At 40.2% G+C, this 21,094-nt stretch overlaps 1 protein-coding gene, 1 long non-coding RNA gene and 1 other non-coding gene across 5 annotated transcripts in view; 1 reads left to right on the forward strand and 2 right to left on the reverse strand.

The window, feature by feature from the left end:
• The window catches only part of LOC132378347 (uncharacterized), a 39,427-nt gene extending 37,220 nt beyond the window's left edge, over positions 1-2,207 (reverse strand). Inside the window, exon 1 of the long non-coding RNA XR_009506985.1 lies at positions 2,101-2,207. This is a non-coding gene — a long non-coding RNA (uncharacterized LOC132378347). The remainder of the gene's footprint in view (positions 1-2,100) is intronic.
• A 55-nt stretch (positions 2,208-2,262) lies between these two features.
• The window catches only part of lars2 (leucyl-tRNA synthetase 2, mitochondrial), a 97,180-nt gene continuing 78,348 nt past the window's right edge, over positions 2,263-21,094 (forward strand). Inside the window, exons 1-3 of one of the 3 annotated variants that reach the window (XM_059945180.1) lie at positions 2,263-2,416; positions 15,209-15,459; positions 17,186-17,314. In XM_059945180.1, the coding sequence (XP_059801163.1) occupies positions 15,226-15,459; positions 17,186-17,314 (363 nt within the window). In that variant the 5' untranslated portion in view covers positions 2,263-2,416; positions 15,209-15,225. The remainder of the gene's footprint in view (positions 2,417-15,208; positions 15,460-17,185; positions 17,315-21,094) is intronic. The other 2 variants (XM_059945178.1, XM_059945179.1) reach the window with 2 other exon arrangements.
• LOC132378719 (U6 spliceosomal RNA) lies at positions 8,821-8,927 on the reverse strand. Its single transcript, XR_009507168.1, has one exon. It is a non-coding gene; the product is annotated as a U6 spliceosomal RNA (small nuclear RNA).

Below are 21,094 nucleotides of genomic sequence, written 5' to 3' on the forward strand. Positions count from 1 at the left end.
CCCTGAACGTGGCCACACAAGTCAATAGAGTGGTAAGGAAGGCGTATGATATGCTTGCCTTTATAAGCCAGGGCACTGAGTTCAAGAGTTTGGAAGTTATGTCACAGTCTTATAAAACTCTGGCTAGGCTGCATTTAGAATATTGCATTCATTTCTGGTTGCCCCACTATAGGAATACAGAGAGGGCTAGAGGTTTAACAGGGCATGGCCTGGATTAGAGGGCACATACTCTAAGAGGTTAGACAAACTAGCACAAAACCTCCTCCCTCACCACCTTCTTGCTCTGACTCTTTTTTCCAGTCCTGATGAAGGGTCTTACTCTGAAATGCCGACTATTTACTCTTTTTCATAGGTGCTGCCTCGCCTGCTGAGTTCCTGCAGCATTTTGTGTGTGTTACTTAGACAAACTAGGATTGTCTTCTCTGGACCTGAAAGATTATAAAATTATGAAAGGTATACATAAACAACCGGCATCTTTTTGCCTGGAATGCACTGCGTGGGGTGGTGGCACAGTCAGATACAATAGGGTCATTTGAGAGGCTGTTAGATAGGCACATGAATAGCAGAAAATGGAGGTACAGAGAACACGTGCAGGCAAAATGTATTGGTGTTATTAGTTTAATTAGTTCAGCATAACACAGCTCCCAGCCCTGGAGGACACCTGCAGCTCACGCTGCCTAAGGAAAGCTACAAGCATCTGTAAGGACAATACACACCCATGCAATCATCTGTTTGAACTTCTTCCATCTGGCAGATGTTATAAGATTTTCTATGCCCGCACTTCCAGACTGAAAAATAGCTTTTTCCCCAGAGCTATAATTGCTCTGAACCAATTGATCAAGCATCATCCATAAATTTGTTATATTGCTACTTTTAATACTGGTTTTATGCCTGTCATGCATCTGAGTTGCGCTTTTGTACTGGCTGGTTACATGATTTTATTTATTTTATTTGTTGTTTTATAGCATTGAGTACGAGAGTTGCAAACTCATTTTTGCTGTATTGGTGCATGACAAGTTGTACTATGCAATGACAATAAAGATACTTCAATTTCAACGTCATGGACAAGGGCCTGATCCTGTGGCAGCGATGTGCAGCAGTTTCTCCTGCAGTCACACATCTTCTGCTACCCGGTTTCAATCCTGACCTCGGGTGCTATCTGTGTGGAGTTTCCATGTCCTTCCCACTGACTGCTTGGGCTTTCCCTGTGTCATCCAGCGTCCTCCCACATCCCAGGAGCACAATGGCTGATAATGAACATAGATGATCCAGACCTGAGATGTTAAATCGATTTCTCATTCCACAAATGCTGCCTGGTTCTAATATTTTCTTACTTTACTTCAGACTTACAGCATCTGCAATTTGTTTTCTTTTTAGCTTTCACTTAAAATTGAGAGTATTAATCACCTTCACTGATGTGAATGCTCTGAGCCAGCACAGAGTTGATGGGTTGAATGGCCAACAACGCCACACAAGGAAATACAGCCGTAGAGTCAAAATCGAGGAGAAAAGCAGGACAAATCAAACTTACCTCAGGTTAGAGCAAAACTGAGAAGGATTCCGCATAATGGGGCATAAACACCATGAACAAGTTCACAATGCCCTGCAGATAAATACCTGCCTTCTGACAGCCCCGGCCAGCTCAGGAGCACGGCTTAGGCGACTGTCAAAGCCGGTCATTTAACTGTTGGGCATGGAGCTAGCAGGGATGAAGCGAAGTTAGTGAAAGGTGGGACAGGGATGGAGAGTGAGTGGCGGGGGAGAAAGAGTGAAGCGTTAATATGGTCCTCCTACATTGGATGGCTATCCCTTTCATTACGATGTATTTTGCCCTGAACAAATATCCGACTCTGATGCCCCGAACTACCGGAATGATTGATCCTGGAACATTATTTCTTCCAGTTATACAACAGACTTCTTGGAAAGAGAGGACGAGGACTGCACTGCTCGATGCTGGTCTGTCAGCCGACAACAAACCTGCAAATCGAGGATTGCAATGCGAACGGACGACCTCCGAATTTACCCGCCAACCGAAACGGACTCGCAGGGCTACGAGCCCCTGCCCAGGTGCCGTCCACACCAACAATGCGGAGCACTTACTTTTGAAGTACTTTTGGCAAATCGGCCGCGTTTCTCTGCCTGAGCCGCTGCGACAAAGGGGAACGGGTCACGTGACACACCGGCTCCGCGGTCCGGGAATGGTGTCAATAAAGTTTGCGCGCCGGCCGCCGTTTCAATAAAGTCTTGTTGCGAGCAGGCAAGATGGCGGCGCCCAGGCGGTGAGGTGTATCGGGATGGATGCGGTGGGAAGAGCGAAAGATTAGCATATAACATCTTCAAAATGTTACCATGTGAGCAGTGAATAGAGACTGATTGTTCAGCTTGGTTTCACAGTAACGCGAAATTTATTCCCCAAGTGAGTCTGAGTTCTGTTTATTCTTAATTGTCCTGTACCTCCCTGGTTTAATTCTTGTGGGAGCTGCACTGGGAGCATTGGTTCTGCTCATCATCGAGCCGACAAGAGGCCAGGGTTAAGGAAAGGCAGGTTAATTGCTGAGATTAATTGCTTGTTTTCCTAATTCCTTAATTCTTACCTGAGCTGAACTCGGCGGTGTGAGTCTGCTCATCACCAGGCACGCAGGAAGCCAGGCTAAGGAAAGGTAGGGGCAGGGATGAATTGTTCGTTCCCCTCTTGGTTTACTTTTTATTCATCTTGTAAAGTTTAATGGCGATTACCGCCACCTACTGAGTAGGGAGTGTGAAGCGTAGAGACAGGGAGTATACTCATTAAATCCACCCCCTCAAAAAAAATACAACCTCAAAAATATCAAAAAGTCAAATGTTTTTCAGAAAGTTAAATGTGAATTTCTATACATTATGGTGGCAGTGTTATCCTGACAAGCCTTCCATGTTAAACTATGTCCTAAAGATCTCAATTTAGCAATTAGATGTTTCCTTTGCACCTCAAAAACTGCATCCAAACAACATGCTGCACTATTTTTGGACATGCACTCCCTGTAAATGCCCGTATCATGCATATTAATTCTGAACAAGGATTTACTCAACCTAGTATGTCCAATATGTAAGAGTGCAAGTATAACTTCTCTTCTTTAGTGCCCATCTCTCAATTGAGTTTCCACTATCTTCTGGATTTTATATAAATGCTGTCCTTTCTTTCCTTTATTTCAACTTTGTTACCACAGTGATGGAATAGACTTTTAATTACAACTTTCAACTCCCCTATATGCAAAGGCATCTCTACATTTTAAGTGATTATTTGGCTAGAACGTCTGCCACCTTCAACCCCTATGTGGGCTGGGACTCATAAGAAATATATACATAAGCCTAGATCTTGCAGCCTCAAAAAATGTTGTCCAATCTCAAGAACAATGACTAACTTTAAGAACTGGGCTGCAGTACCCCCTTGTACAATTGGACCCTGAATTTCCTTACTTGCAGACCCCAGTCAGTTTGAATTGGCAAAAACATCCCAACCACAATTTCCATCAGCACAGGAGGACCACAGGAATGTGTACTTGGCCCTGTGCTCCACTCGGTTTACACCTATGACTGTGTGGTGAAGTACAGCTCCAACACAATATTCAAGTTCTCTGATGATACCACTGTTGTAGGCCTTATCAAAGGTGGTAATTAATCATCACACAGCTGAGTAGTGTAATAACAACAAACTCTCACTCAATATCAATAAGACCAAGGAATTGATTGTAGACTTCAGGAAAGGGAAATCAGATGTCCATGAGCCAGTACTTATCGGAGGAGCAGAGGTGGAGAGGGTCAGTAACTTTAATCACTATCTCAGAGGTCCTGTCTTGGACCCATCATATAAATGTAATTTCAAAGAAAGCATGACAGCTCCTCTACTTCCTCAGATGTCTGTGGAGATTCAGCATGTCATTAAATCTTTTTTTAAAAAAAAATTTTAATTGAATTTTCAAATAGGTTACAGAAAGAAAAAAAAATTATCAACCCTTCCCCCTTCCCTTAACCCCTCCACCCCCCAACATATCCCTATAGAAAAAAAAGAGAAGAAAAAAGAAAGAAAGAAAGAAAGAAAGAAAGAATGCCTGGATATCGGAAGATCCCCACATGCTCCATGGAGTTCATAATAGCTTTAATATGTATATTTATTTTTATTACTTTCCCCAGATAACCAATGATTTTATCTTCGGAGCACCTATATATTTAATCCTATTTTTTTGTAAATAAGGGCGCCAAATTTTCAGAAATATTTCATATTTATCTCTTAAATTATGTAATTTTTTCAAGTGGAATGCAGCTAAAAATTTCGTTCTTCCAACGATCTATACTTAAGTAGGAATCTGATTTCCAAGTAACTGCAATAGCCTTTTTGGCTACCGCCAATGCAATTCTTATGAATTCCTTCTGATATTTATTCAATTTGGATTTTGATTTTATCCCTTCAATATCGTTTAGTAAAAATAATGTTGGATTATGTGGAAGTTGTATTCCAATAATTTGTTCCAGTAAAACTCTTAAATTTGTTCAAAAAGGTTGAATTTTAAAACAAGATCAAGCAGAGTGTAAAAAAGTACCAATTTTTTGATTACATCGAAAACATTGATCAGATAAATTTGAGTTTAATCTATTTATTTTTTGTGGTAATATATATTTGATGTAAAAAGTTATATTGTACTAATCTTAGTCGAACATTTATTGTATTTGTCATACTGTCAAGACATAATCTTGACCAAATTGTTTCATCAATTTTAATATTCAAAACAGTTTCCCATTTTTGTCTTGACTTATGAATTCCTTGTTTAATTGCCTGTTTTTGAATCTAATTATACATACCAGAAATATTTTTTAAAATTTTTCCTTTATGAATTAAAGTTTCTATTTCATTAGGTTTCGGCAATAACATTGTTTGACCCAGTTTATCTCTTAAGTAAGCCCTTAATTGGAAATAACAGAAAAGAGTGTTATTTGATATTTTATATTTATTCTTTAATTGGTCAAATGACATTAATATACCTCCTTCAAAACAGTCTGCTATATATCTAATCCCTTTGTGAAACCAGTTATATGAAAGTTGATTATCCATTGTAAAAGGGGTAAGTTTATTTTGAATTAAAGGTCTCTTTGCTAATAAAGATTTCTTTATCTCATCATCAACATTTATCTTATTCCATAAATCAATCAAATGTTTTAGTATAGGAGATTCTTTCTTTTCCCATATCCAGTTAGATTTCCATTTATATATAAAATCTTCTGGTATATTGTCTCCTATTTTATCTAATTCTTTTCTAATCCATGCAGGTTTATCTTCATCAAAAAAAGATGCAATAAATCTAAGTTGATTTGCTTTCTAATAGTTCTTAAAATTTGGTAATTGTAACCCTCCTAGGTCAAATTTCCATGTCAGTTTTTCCAACGATATACTTGACATCTTACCTTTCCAAAGGAATTTCCTGACACATTTATTTAACTCTTGAAAAAACTTCTGTGGTAATTGTATTGGTAGTGTTTGGAATAAATATTGTAATCTAGGGAATATATTCATTTTGACAGCATTGACTCTACCTATTAATGTTATTGGTAACATCATCCATTTATCAAGATCCTCTTGAATTTTTTTCAATAATGGCAAATAATTTAATTTATGTAAGTTCTTTATATCATTATACCTAAATACTTTATACCATTTACTGGCCATCTAAATTGAGTTATTAATCGACATTGACTATAATCTCTTTTAGTAAGGCGTAGAATTTCACTTTTATCCCAATTTGTTTTGTACCCTGATATTTTCCCATATTCCAATCTAGAAGATAATTTACGCAACAAATGCAATGGGTTAGTTAGATAAATCAGAACATCATCAGCAAGTAAGTTAATCTTATATTCCTCCTGATTAACTCTGAAACCCATAATATCTGAGTCAGTTCTAATTAATTCAGCTAATGGTTCTATCACCAACACAAATAAAGCAGGTGTCCAGTTGACCTTGTTAACTGAAATGATGTTGAAATTTGGCCATTTGTCACCACTTTAGCTTTGGGGTTAGTATTTAAGGTTTTAATCTATTTTATAAAAGATACCCCTAATCCATATTTTTCCAATGCCTTAAATAAAAAATCCCATTCCAATCTATCAAATGCTTTTTCTCCATCCAAAGCAACTGCCACACACATTTCTTCCCTCTTTTGTGCCAAATGAATTATGCTAAGTAACCGAGTTATATTATCTGCCGATTGTCTATTTTTAATAAATCCTGTTTGGTCCATGTGTATTAATTTTGGTAAGTATTTAGATAATCTATTAGATAAAATCTTTGCTATTATTTTATAGTCCGTGTTTAACAAACAAATAGGTCTATATGATGTTGGCTTTAAAAGATCTCTTGTAGCGGTGTGCTACACGCAGCGCTAAAATTACGACACTGAGTTGGTAACGGCAGTCGAAGGAAAAACTTTATTCGAAATCCCCAGCCTCACTTTTAAGCCTCTCTCAACCTGCCCCCCGTGGCGCAGAGGCTCCAAAGCTCTGTGCTCGCAAATCCCCGCAGGCTATCTCCCTTAGCCGGAACGCTGGCTAATTGTGAGCCGGTTCGGATGTGCCAGGAAATGGGTCTGGAGAAGATCCGCGTGCCGTGCAGGTTTGCTGCAAAGTCCTGAATGTGCGGCACAGGGTAGCAGTCCGGTGTGGTAGCCTCGTTCAGCCTGCGGTAGTCGGCGCACGGTCTCCAGCCTCCCGTCGCTTTGGGCACCATGTGCAGGGGGGAGGCCCATGGGCTGTCGGACCGCCGGATGATCCCCAACTCCTCCATCCTCCTGAACTCCTCCTTTGCCAGTCGGAGCTTGTCCGGGGGAAGCCGCCGAGCGCGGGTGTGGAGGGGTGGTCCCTGGGTCGGGATGTGGTGCTGTACGCCGTGTCGGGGCAGGGCAGCTGTGAACTGCGGAGCCAGAACTGAAGGAAAATCCGCCAGGACCCTGGTGAAGTCATTGTCGGACAGCGTGATGGAGCCGAGGTGAGGGGCTGGCAACTGGGCTGCACCCAGGGAGAACGTCTGAAAGGTCTCGGCGTGTACCAGTCTCTTCCTGGGCAGGTCGACCAGTAGGTGGTGAGCCCGCAAAAAATCCGCACCCAGAAGCGGTTGGGCTACGGCGGCCAGTGTAAAGTCCCACGTGAACTGGCTGGAGCCCAACTGTAGCTGCACCTGACGGGTGCCATAGGTCCTTACTGTGCTGCCGTTCGCGGCCCTCAGGGAGGGACCCGGTGCCCTGCTGCGGGTGTCGTAACTCGTCGGAGGTAAAACGCTAACCTCAGCACTGGTGTCAACCAAAAAGCGGCATCCTGAACGCTTGTCCCAGACATACATTAGGCTATCCCGATGGCCAGCCGCCGTAGCCATCAGCGGCGGCTGGCCCTGGCGTTTCCCGGGAACTTGCAGGGCGGGCGACAACGGCGGGCTTCTGCGCCCCACCGCTGGTGGTAGAAGCACCATTGTTCGTTGGGCCCCCCACCCCTGCCCCTGGGGTTAGCGGTCTCTGCGGTCGGGCCTGGACTGGTTTGCTGCTGGGAGCATGGCCAGGTGATCAGTGAGATGGATGCCCCGCTCACCTTCTTGGCATTCCACAGCAAGTCCGCCCGGGCTGCCACCTTCCGGGGGTCACTGAAATCCGCGTCGGACAGCAGCAGGCATATGTCCTCGGGCAGCTGCTCCAGGAATGCCTGCTCAAACATGAGGCAGGGTGTGTGTCCGTTGGCCAGAGACAACATCTCATTCATTAAAGCCGATGGAGGTCTGTCTCCCAAGCCATCCAGGTGCAGTAAACGGGCAGCCCGCTCGTGCCATGAGAGTCCGAAAGTCCTGAGGAGCAGGGCTTTGAATTCCGTGTACTTGCCGTCTGCCGGGGGCTACTGTACGAACTCCGCGACCTGGGCCGCTGTGTCCTGGTCGAGGGAGCTCACCAAATAGTAGTAGTGGGTGTCTTCGGAGGCAATCTGGCGAACGTGGAATTGGGCTTCAGCTTGCTGGAACCATAGGTTCGGTCGCTGTGTCCAGAAACCCGGCAGTTTCAACGAAACCGCATGAACAGAGGCAGCATCGGTCATTTCTGGTCCAAAAATCGTTTGGACCGTCGGGGTCACCAATTGTAGCGGTGTGCTACATGCAGCGCTAAAATTACGACGCGGAGTTACCGAACTGCAGTCGAAGGAAAAACTTTATTCGAAATCCCCAGCCTCACTTTTAAGCCTCCCTCAACCTGCCCCCCGTGGCGCAGAGGCTCCAAAGCTCTGTGCTTGCAAATCCCTGCAGGCTATCTCCCTTAGCCGGAACGCTGACTAATTGTGAGCCGGTTCGGATGTGCCAGGAAATGGGTCGCCACACTCTGTCGTTATTTGGCAATACTATTAAAATAGCTGTCAAAAAAGATTCTGGAAGTTTATGCGTTCTTTCCGCTTGGTGTATTAGCTCCATAAAAGGAGGAATTAATAAATCTTTAAACTTTTTGTAAAATTCAGGTGGAAAACCATCTTCTCTTGGAGATTTATTACTCTGAAGTGATCCTAGAGCTTCTTTGACCTCTTTTAATGTAAAAGGCACATCTAATCCCTTCTGTTCTTCCGAATTCAATTTTGGGAGAGTTATTTGTGATAAAAGCCTTTCTATCTCAACAATATCATTTTGTGATTCTGATTGATACAGTTCAGAATAAAAAAATTTAGAAGTTTCATTGATTTCTAAAGGTTTATAAGTAATTTTATTTACACTTGTTCTAATTGCATTTATCGTTTTGGAAGCCTGGTCTGTTGTTGTTTTTTTTTACTTTTTAAAATTTTTTATTTTGCTTCACGAATTTGCATGTCATCCTCGCGTAGGGGCCATACTAATCATCTCTGTATCGTTCCAATTTTAGTATATGTGCTGCGGAAGCTAGCACCTGGTCTGTTTTTAACTGTCAAGCAAGAATCTTGTGTGATCTTTCACCTAGTTCATAATATCTCTGTTTAGTTCTCATAATTGCCTTTTCTGTTTGGTATGTCTGAAGTGTATTATATTGTCGCTTCTTATTAACAAAGCAAGTCCTGACGAAGGGTCTCGGCCTGAAATGTTGACGGCGCTTCTCCCTATAGATGCTGCCTGACCTGCTGTGTTCTACCAGCATTTTGCGTGTGTTTGAATTTCCAGCATCTGCAGATTTCCTCGTGTTTGTTCTTATTAACAAGTTGTCTTTGTTTTTCTTCTGTCATATATCTTTGAGATTCTTTTTCTAATTTTGTAATCTTTTTCCAATTGATCTATTTCTACGATATATTCCTTCTTAATTTTATAAATATAACTTATTATCTGGCCTCTCAAATATGCCTTCATCACTTCCCATAATATAAATTTATCATCAACTGAATGTGAGTTTGTATCTAAAAAAAACTGAATCTATTTTTTCATAAAATCACAAAAATCTTGATGTTTTAATAATATTGAATTAAATCTCCATCTGTAAATTGATTCCTCTTTATCCATCATTATTATTGTCATTATCAAGGGGGAATGATCTGACAATATTCTTGCTTTATATTCCATATTTTTCGCTCTGTCTTGAATATTCGCTGATAGTAGGAAAAAATCTATCCTTGAATAAGTTTTATGTCTATTTGAATAAAATGAATAATCTCTTTCTCTTGGGTTAATTCTTCTCCATATATCAATCAAATTTAAATCTTTCATCAATGATAAAGTTAATTTTGCTACTTTTGGTTTTGTAACAACCTTTGTTGACCTATCTAAAACTGGGTCTAGACAAAAGTTAAAGTCTCCACCTATTAATATTTTATCGTGTGCGTCAGCCAAATTCAAAAAAGCCTCTTGTATAAATTTTACATCATTTTCATTTGGTGGATAAATATTCATAAGAGTCCATAGTTCTGAAAAGATTTGACAACGTATAATTACATTTATCTTCCTGCAGAATCAATTAATACATTTTGTATTTTAATTGGTAAAGTTTTGCTGACCAAAATTTCAACTCCCCTCGCTTTTGAATTAAATGAAGCTGCTATAATACTTCTGACCCAATCTCTTTAATTTCTGATGTTCTATCTCTGTTAAATGTGTTTCTTGTATAAAAGCTATATGTATTTTCATTTTCTTAATGTATGTTAAAATTCCTTTTCTTTTCACTGGTCCATTAAGTCCATTAACATTAAAACTTAAAAAATTCAGTAAATTAGTCATTATTTTTAACGGGGTTACTCCAGCCTATAATAATACATAATATTTCAGCTCTCATAGTACCTTGGGGAATTATTTTAAAATTCTCCATGTTGCTATGTGTCTCCCCTCCGATCATCCAGGCAAAGAAAGAAAGATAAAAGAAAAATATATTATAAAGAAAAAAAAACAACCCCCCCCCCCCCCCGCTAATACTGTGAATGAAAAAAAACACAACATTAACCCCCTCCGTTGTACAGGTCATGGCAATCGCCATGATTACACATGTGAATCCCGTAGCGATCAATCCGAAGTTCCCCCAGCTCCCCTGTAACATAAAAAAGTATGTATAAGAGAAGAAAAAATAATGTCACTCGATTAATATTTCTCAAATTTTTACCTTTCTCCCCTGTATCATATAATTAAAAGTTTATTTCAATATTCTTCTGTCCTTAATGTCCATCAACTCACTTCAGTGTTCCCGTCTTCATCTTTAATCTGTTTCACTTTGAAATCTTTACTGTGTCTAGCGAATATTTGGGAGTTCTTGTGCAAACTCCTCTGCATCCTGATGATTAGTAAAAAATCATCTTTTTCCATCATCCAAAAAAATTATCAGTGTTGCCGGGTGGCGCAATTTAAATTTATAACTCTTTTCCCATAAAACTTTTTTCGCTGGATTAAATTCCTTCTTTCTCTTCAAAAGGTCATAACTTATATCAGGATAGAAAAGAACTGCTTTCCCTTCTATCATCAATGGCCCATTTCTCCTTCTGGCACATTGGGCAGCTGCCTTCAGGATCTTTTCTTTATCTTGATATATTAAGCATTTTATCAAGATTGGTCGTGGGTTTTGATCAGATTGAGGTTTTGGTCTTAAGGCTCTGTGGACCCTTTCGATTTCAATCAACTGGGTTCCCTCTTCCATTTCCAAATTTTCCAGGATCCATTTCTGAAAAAATTTTATTGGATCCTCTCCCTCTATCCCTTCTTTAAGACCAACAATTTTAATATTATTTTGTCTACTAAAATTTTCAAGCATGTCTATTTTTTCCAACAGTCATTTTCTTTCTGATGTCCAGGCAAGAATATTATCTTCCATTTTATTCACTCTATCAATAGTGCCTCCCGTTATTTCTTCTAGCTTTTTAACTTTCTTGTCCATTTTCTCCTGTTTTTTCACCATTTTATCAGTCTTCATATTTTTAATATCTTCTTTTATTATTTTTAATGTTTTTAATTCTTTTAATTCATGCATTATTTGTGCCAAAGCTTCTCTTATGTCTCCAGAATATCTTCCACTTCCTCTTCCTGTTGTTCTTCTTTTGCCTCCTCATCTTCATCTGTATGTTCCAGAGAATCCGAATCCACCTTGGGTTCATTTTCACTTCCACTTCCAATCGTAGCTGGGATTTGTAGTTCAAATTACTCATGTTTGCGCATGCCCTTTCCTTCGCGCACGCACATTTTCTGTTGTTCCTTCTTGGAGACTGTTGATGTTGCCGCCGGTTTCTGTTCTGTATCGCCAGAGGTGAGATGCACTTGAGTCCGAGGCTTCTTCATGGTGGCCGGCTCAGCTTGTACTATCTTCAAAGTAGTAGTTTTCTTCTTTGTCTGTTTAGGAGGCATACCTAAGGAATATCCTGAGTAGTATAGACGTAGTTTTTAGAAAATGTTTACTAACTTTTCTTCACTTAAACATTAATTTATTAGTTTTTTACGGGAGAGCTGGATTTCCATGTCTCGATCCTATGTCATCACGTGATGTCCCCCCATGTCATTAAATCCTTGGCAAGCTTCTACAAATGTATGATGGAAATTGTATTGACTGGCTGCATTACAGCTTGGCATTGGAACTTCAATGTCTTTGGGTGGAAAATCAGATAAAAGGTAGCGGATTCAGCTCAGTACATCATGGGTAAAGCCTTCTCAACCAGTTACTTTTTTGTAGATTTGTTGAGTATGCCCACAGGAAAAAGAATCTGTGAGCTGTATGTACTCTGATAATAAATTTTACTTTGTACTTTGAACTTTCGCCTACAATTTGAAATACCTGAATGAATCAGAGCACAGAAGTACATAATGGCATACTTCTTTGATCCATTCCAAGGCTAAAATGATAGCAACCATCTCAGACATGAATACTGATACTTCGATAATTTTTCCTTAATAACCATCTGAACTTTGGAACATAAACCCAGAATCCCAAAATGACCTGTCACTGATCTTTTGAACCATCTGTGTAGATATGTAAGAAAGCATACTATCTGCTTTGCATATGTATACTGCTGAACTTCCTGTGCCACTGATTTTCAATCATTCTTCATCTTGGTCTTCCCTTGAGGGCTAAATCAACCATAGGCAGAGAGGAAAACCATGGAAGAATGACAGAAGGGCTAACACTGGGACCACATTCTGCATTAAGCAAATTTTATTCCCATTCATTTCCCATCCATCAAAAACTGAAGACTTTATGATTGCAATATTCCTAACACTCTACTAATGTTGCCAATACTGGATGACCAACTTTATGTTCTCTTACGTTACCCAACGAACCATTGGTAACCATAACCTGCACAGATGTAAAGGTACTTCACTATTGCCAAAATTGGGGATGATTTAATAGCACAACATAAGCAATACATCCATGATCAAAGACAGATGTCGTTAAAGCAATATATATTTGTTTAAGTGACTCCTACTCCTATGCGCACCCCATTCACACCCATCTAAGCACCTCAGCACCTTAAGGGCTGTTTTACACTTCTCCAGAATTTTACTCACATGCAGCTTCCATGTTATCCTTGTGCCCATCCGCATACCTTGAAACTTTACACTGCATCTTGTTCAAAAGATTTACCATATTACTTGGGATCAATTGTAGGTGTAATGTTTCTTTTAGAAAAACAAATAATTTGAGTTTTTGCAACAGAAAATTTAAACCTCCACCAACTTCATCATTCCTCTACTTTATTAATAGCTGTCTGCATTTTCCTAACTATATAAATTTATATTCCTGCCTGTCTTTCACACTGCATCATTTAATAATTTGGAAATGAGGTAACATTTAAGAAAATGTCATTAATTATAATATTAAGAAGGAGTGGGCTACACACACTCCCTTGTGGAGTTCCATTCTCTATCTCACATTTCTTAGAGAATGTTGTTTCCACCCTAACTTTTATCTTCTTATCACATAAAAAATCTTGAATCCAATTAAATATTCTACCACCTATTCACATTTTTTCCACTCAAGCAGGAACCCTTTTGTCCACGGTTTAATACTTGTGGGAGCTGCACTGGGAGGTAGTTTTATCACACCAGCAGGAGGTCAGGACTAAGGAAAGTTAGGCACTGGGATTAAAGCTTGTTTGCTCCACTGTGCCAGTCTCATAGAACATGGGAAACAGCAGTGTAGAAATTAAAAGCTCTGAGTTTGTCCAGATTTCCAGCATCTGCAGTCTCTTGATGTTGCACAGAAATTATTTTGCATCAGTGAAGAAGAACAGTGCAAGTGTTTGAAAGGCACCCTAGGTCCCTAACAGCTTGTCACTTTAATTTTCCGTCTGACTATAATATCCATCTTTGGCTCCAACATTGCTCCAATGAAGTTCAAAGTAACTTTGTTGAACTTCACCTAATTTTCTGATTTGGCACATACACCTTTCAAGACTCAACACAGAAGTCAAAGATTTCCTGTTTTTACCGTGTAGTATTCCCAGCATTGAAAAACTCTATGATAAAAATTGTTACCTTCAAGGACATTTGGGATTGGTGCTAGATTTTGGCCTTGAGAGTGAACCTCATAACAAACACCTGAAGGAAATAAACCCCCAGATGTGATTGCTGAAGTATCCGTGTTTGCTTGGCAGGATGTATTATTTTGTTACTTCCCTTCTCTGTTTGGCCAGTGGATTATTGCATAAACTGCAGTTATTGCAAATTCAAACCAAAACACAAAAATCCTGCACACCAGATAAGATCAGTGGTGAAAACAAAAACCCTAGTTAACTAAAAATCCAGAAAACACACCCAAAATACTGGAGGAACTCAGCAAGTCAGGCATCATCTATGGAAGTGAATAGACAGCCAACATTTTGGGAGTCTTGGCCCGAAAACTCAACTGCTTATTCTCCTCCATAGATTCTGCCTGGCTTGCTGAGTTCCTCCAACATTTTGTGTTTGTTGCACAAGATTTCTAGCAGCCACAGAATCTCTTGTCTTTAAAATCAGGAAACAAATGTGTTTTAAGTTACAGAGAGAAGAAGGGGTGGAGGGGCAGAATGAATGTCAGTGATAGGGTGCTGACTGAAGTGTATTATTTAATAATACAGCAGATAGAACAGAAAATAAAAATGAAGCCAAAGTCTAGTCACATCTGTGGAAAAGGAGATTAAAATAAGAGATTAAAGGGGTTATCTGAAATTATTGAATTCAAAATTAAGTCCTGAGGACCAAGAAGAAAGATGAATAATTTATGTTGGGCGATGCTGGAAAAATGTAGGAATCCTGACATATCAAAATTTCTTTGGAGTGAAGAATTACAGTGACGGGGTCTCGTTTCCCGCAAGGACAAGGTATTATGGAGGGACCATTTTCTCTGTCAATCTCATGTCCGCTTTTTCATTTCCACCAACCATTCCCCAGACCACTTTTCCATGCAACAGTTGAAGATTCAGAACCTGTCCTTTTATAGCTTCCTTTCCTATCTTTCAGAGGTTCAGGCAATCCCTCCAGGTGAAGCACGATTCGCTAGGATTTCTCCTGCTTTAGTGGATCACAATTAGTGCATATGATCTGGGCCTCTGTCCTTGCAGAACCCAAATGCAGATTCGATGGCCTTTTATTTAAACATTTTTGTTCAGTGTGCGTTATCCATGTCCTATTCCTTCCTCCATCAGTTGCTTATCTGATATCCTCTTAAATTTATCATTAGTGATCCCTAAGAGTAATCATATTGAGAGTGGGCTTGCATTTTTTCCTGTATTGATAATTTGTATTTGATTTTTAAAGGCACCTGATTTGTAAAGATGAAGGGTGTCTTGTGGATGTTGAGCCGTCCTGCTTGCTGCTTGATGAGACCCATTTGTGGGTGGCACCGTTTACTGAAGCCAAATGGAAGACAAGCACTGGGATGCAACAGAAATATTTACAGTGAGACAGGAATATGGGAGAGAGACTATCGACCCCAGACTCGAAAAAGTGTAGAAGGATATTGGCAATCAAGAATAAAGGAACAATTTCAAAATATTTTGGAAACTGATGTAAGTATTTCACTTTCACAAAAAAACAATCAAAATGTTTCTGGAGTTGTGTCTGGTGCTCTTGATACAACCTCTACATTGGTGAGACCCGTTGTACATTGGGGCACCACTTCATTGAACACCTCCGCTCCATCTGCCAAAGCGAAACGTCCTGATGGCCCAACATTTTAATTTCTGTTTCCCATTCCTGTTCTGACATGACAGTCTATGGCCCCTTCTTGTGCAATGATGAGGCCACTCTCAGGGTGGAGGAGCAACACCTTATATTCTGTCTAGCTAGTCTCCAACCAGATGGCATGAATGTCAATTTCTCCTTACAGTAAAAACAAAAATTCCCTCCCCCTTCCCCCTTCTTCTATTCCACACTCTAGCCTACTACATCTTCTCACTTGCCTGTTACCTCCCCCTGGGTCCCCTCCTCCATCCCTTTCTCCTGTGGTCCACTCTCCTCTCCTATCAGATTCCTTCCTCTCAAGCTCTTTACCTTTGCCACGCACCTGCCTTCACCTTTCACCTTCTAGCTATCCTCCTTCCCTCCCTGAACCGTTTCATTCTGGTGTCTTCCCCCTTCCTTTCCAGTCCTGAAGAAGGGTCTTGGCTGGAAATGTCAACTATTTGTTCATTTCCATGAGTGTTGTCTGACTTGCTGAGCTCCTCCAGCATTTTGTGTGTGTGTTGATACAGAATGTTTGCAGGTTTGATGCACAATCATGTGTCAAACTGAGATTAAGATAGGAAAGAATGTAGAAGCAAAAATAGCCATTCAGCTCCTAGAATCTGAAGCATGGGCTGTAAATGTAAATGGGCAGTAAACTTGCCAGTTCCAGTCAAGCCCTGAATTCTCTCTGTTCTTGCTGAATAATTTACCAATGCGTAGGCAATTAATGATCTGTTCTACCAAGCCTTACCAGGTATGGACTGTGCAAAAGACAAAGATCCAGTTGAGATGAAATATAAAACAAAAACTGCTTAAAACACTTAGCAAATTGGACACATAAAAGGTACAAAATAAACAATTCAGGTTATCGGCTTTTCGTCACAACTGGGAAATACTACAAATAAAACATTTTAGTTACAGAAAAAGTGGGGTGGGGTAGAGGGGGGAAGAGTTGATTGGAGGGTCACTTTGCAGAACAGCTCTCTTCAGACCCCAAAAGTAACCACAAACTTCCAGTTGCTTGTCACTTCAATCTCCCATTCCACTTTGACCTTTGTTCTTAGCCTCTGGTACTGTTGTAATGAAGGTTGAAATAATTTTGAAGATTAGCACCTCATCTTCAGGTTTAGTGCATTACACATTTCAGGATTCAACACTAAATTCAAGAGTTTCCTAGATTATCAGCATTCTGGTTTGTACACTACCTCCAGCAGTCATTGATTTTTCAGTTATTGTTTTAAGTCAATGACCTTTTAACAGCAGAATGCGTACATGTTCAACTAAATTTATTTTAGGTTTTAAGAACAGAGGGTTTAGCTTTGATTTAAATAGAATTTATTTATTTATGTGACTTATAGACTTGATTGAAAATAGCACTTGTAACTAGTTATCTGATGAGGTGCCACAAGTTAAACAAATAAATAAATAAATATATAGAATATAATTATCTTGCATTTTCTATCATGGTAATTTTTTAATGTACATACTGTTACTAGTTTCCATTGAAGCTTTATAAGCTTAAAACAGAATTATTGTTCTCTACTATTTCATGCATTATTTTTCTCATAGAAATCAAAGCCAAAGTGTTATGTGCTTTCGATGTTCCCATATCCTTCTGGGAAGCTCCATATGGGGCATGTTCGAGTGTACACCATCAGTGACACCATGGCTCATTTCCAGAGAATGCGTGGCTATCAGGTAATTTGATTGCTTTGGAATATCTGTCTGGTTTAAAATGGTAACAGCAGTTTGTATGTTTATTTGGAGATATTGCCATTTGTCATTTTTAGCCTGTAGGGAGATAAAAGAGTGATCCTTCTTGTTCACTTGTTAAAACTTATATGATCACACCCAACAGATTAGCCTTGTATCAAGCCAAGATATACCAATTTACTGACCTCATCATTTATGGTTTCACATGGTCTAATTTTTCCACCCCTCTGCATATTAAAACAGGTTTGATTTATAAATTTTAATACTTCTTATGAAAATCCCTTGACCTGATATATTAATTTATTTTTCTCTTGACATATGCTGTGCAAACCTGCTGAACACTTCAAGCATTTTCTCTTTCAGGTCATTAGAGTTTGCCCCTTTCTGCTTCTCAGCTCACATTGTATTAGTATGATGTTTCTACTTCTGCACTGACATATATGCTGTCTTACTATTTCTCTCATTTCATTTCAAGAGCACTGATTAATGCAATTGAATTGCTTATCCATTTTGCTAATCATCTTATCTCAAACAGCTTGGTTTTAAATTCAAGCCATAGCGAGGATATAGCATGGGAACTGGTTTCTCCACCCAGAGTCCATACCGACCATCAAGCACTCATTCACAATAATTCTATGTAAATTCAGTTTTATTGTCCCCACCCTCCCTTTAACTCCTCTGAGTTTACACCACTCATTTTACAGTGGTCAGTTAACCTATCAGCTGCATATCTTTGGGATATGGAAGGAAGCCAGAGCTCCCAGAGCAACAGTGCGTATGTGCAAACTGCAGGGAGACGCAGAATTGAACCCAGTGCTGTAAGCAGTGGCTCTACTGCTGTGTCACCCAATTTATATTGCTTTTGTTAGCCTCTCCTAAATGTGCAAGTGTTGTCTAGAGTTGTTAGTAATTAATCACCGCTGTTTTCCTGAAATCTCCTTTTAATTTATACATCCCTGTTATTGCGATGAGTCTAGACGCTGACTAATCCCTGCACAATGGTCCAAAGGTTCTCTGATTTCAGCAGAGCAGATCACCAGCCTGAGACATTGTTCTGAAATAGTGACTCTCCACAAAGCTGAAAATAACTGACATAATTAGATAAGTCCTGTCAAGACAGATGCTTCAAAAATACTTCATCGTTGAAATATTCTCCACTTTGCAAATGTCTTCTTCAAGCTTGACTGAATTTCTATGGACTGAAATCTGTACTTTAAAAAATTGAGTAATCCTTATCCAGGTAATGTGCTAGAAAAATGTCCAGCTAATTGACAATTAATACAAATGGGTTGATATCATATTGTGATATCATTATAAAAGACATTGTGAAAAGGACAGTAAATGTGTTTAGATTTGGCAGTATCTGTTTAAAACTAAGGTAACCATATATTACAAGATCCCACATTTTTAAATAAAAAGCTGAAGTTTTAAGATTATCTAATGTCATTTATAGTGCATAAATGTAGTTGAGAATGAAATCTTTGTTACCCTGGATCCAGTGCAACACAACATGATAAGGAACACAGTAATAAACAAAACACCCGAGGCGAGGGATGGGCCGGTTCAGCTTCCTGTTCCTCTCTGCGCTGAACTAAGAGTCTGTGGACAAACTCTCCTTGTGGACCAGCTCAGAATGCTGTTTGTTTGCATGATTTGGTTTTTTTTTCTCTCTGCATATTGGGTTTTTGATGGTCTTTTAAAATTTGTTTGGGTTTCTTTGTTTCATGGCTGCCTGTTAGGAGACAAACCCTACGTAAATACGGTTGTATAATGCATACATACTTTGATAATAAATGTACTTTGATCTTTGAAATAGATGAGATGGCTTATTTGATGAGTATTTGTATGTCCATGAAGTGATGCTAGACACAGGAGTATCTGTACTAAGGTGACTCTGACAGGAAATGGTGGTGGGGGTGGGTTGGAGGTTTTGATAAGCCTGACTGCTTTTAGAAAGTAACTGTCTTGAGTAACTGGTGGTCCTGATGTGGATGCTACACAATCTTTTCCCTGATGGGAGTGGGACAAACAGTTCATGAGCAACGTGGGTGACAAATACCCAGGATATTTACAGTCAACTGAATTTCTTGGCAGATGTAGCAAAGTACAATTTATGTTATTTTATATAAATAAATATAAAATACCGACTGACCAGCCAGTGGTGTAATGGCATCCATATTGGACCACGAGGCCAGTGGTTCCAGGTTCGAATCCAGCCAGCACCTTGCATGCTTTCTATTTGTGCTGGGTTGAGCAAATGCTAAGGAAATGGCAAGGTTGTCACCTGATACACCACAAAGTGTAGAGAAGAACAACAAAAACAATATTGCAATTCCCTTTTATTAATTTCTCAGGAGACAGATTCTCCTCTGACAACTTCTACAAACCCACTGATTCCCAGTTTCCTCAACTACAACTCTTGTCACCCTGTCTCTCGCGTGGAAGCAAGTCTGTTCTCTCTGTTCCTCAGAGGAGAAGATGAGGCTTTCCACTCCTGGACATCTGAGATGTCTTTCTTTTGAAAATGAGGTCTCCCCCTCCAGTGATTTGATGCAGCCCTCACACGGATTGCTTCTATTTCCCATATGTCTGCCCTCACCCCATTCCCACCACCTCTCCCCTGCCAACCCAGACATAGCAGAAATAGGGTTCTTGTCCTCACCTATCACCACATGAGCCTATGGAGCAAACATATTCTCTGGAACTTCCACAATCTCCATATGGAATCCCCCACCAGGCCTTTCTCACCCCTCCCCTCCCCTCCCCTCCCCCTTTCACAGAGATCACTCTTTCCTTAACTCCCTTGCCCACTTATCCCTCCCCACCGATCCTCCTCCAGGCAAGTTTCCCTGCCATCATGCTAAGTGTTACACCAGCCTCTGCACCTCCTCCATCAACACCATTCAGGGCCCTAAACAGTCATTCGCACGTGAATTTGTCAGTGTCATTTACAGCACCCAAGCCACCTCTTTTGCGTTGGTGAGGTCCAAGGCAATCTGCAGGAAGTTGCTTCATCGAGTTGCCTTATCATTCAGAATTTCCCAGTGGCCAGCTATTTTAATGCGTCTTCCCATTCACATGCTGACATGTCTGACCACAACCTCGTCTACTATCGGGTTGAGATGATACATAGATTAGAGGAACACCATCTCATATTCAACTGTGGTAGTTTGACTTGACAGCATCAACATTGATTTCTCTGACTTCCGGTAACCTCTGCCCTCTGTTCCCCTTTTATTCCTTTATCCCACTAGCCCCATTACCCTAGTTTTTTCTTTCCTCTGACCTACCCATCATTCGTACACCCCCCCCCCCCTCCAGTTCCCTTCCTCACCTCCTTCCTTTGATTCCATGGGTCACTGTCCTCCCTGTCAGATTCCATCTTCTTCAGTCCTTTGACAACTCCACCTATCACCCAGCAGCTTCTTACATCATTCCCATCACCCCCATCCTCCCCTCCCTCATGTCTCATTCCACCTCTTCTCCCCACCTTTTTGTACTGGCTTTGCTCCTTGGCTTCTCTTACTTTCCAGTTCTGAAGACGGGTCTCATCTTGAAATGGCAACTGCCCAATTTCCCCTGTAGCTGCAGTCTGACTTGCTGAGTTCCTCAAGTATTTTATGTGTTGTTTCAGTACAGTAGAATCTTTTTAATGATACTATTGGAAACTAAAAGCCAGAATCTACAAGAAATACAATTGGATGGCTAAGATACAGCAGAGTCATTGGAACATTCCCAAGCTGCTGTAATTACTAAACACAATCA

This window comes from Hypanus sabinus, chromosome 20 (assembly GCF_030144855.1).
Source record: "Hypanus sabinus isolate sHypSab1 chromosome 20, sHypSab1.hap1, whole genome shotgun sequence".
Classification (NCBI taxonomy): Eukaryota; Metazoa; Chordata; class Chondrichthyes; order Myliobatiformes; family Dasyatidae; genus Hypanus; species Hypanus sabinus.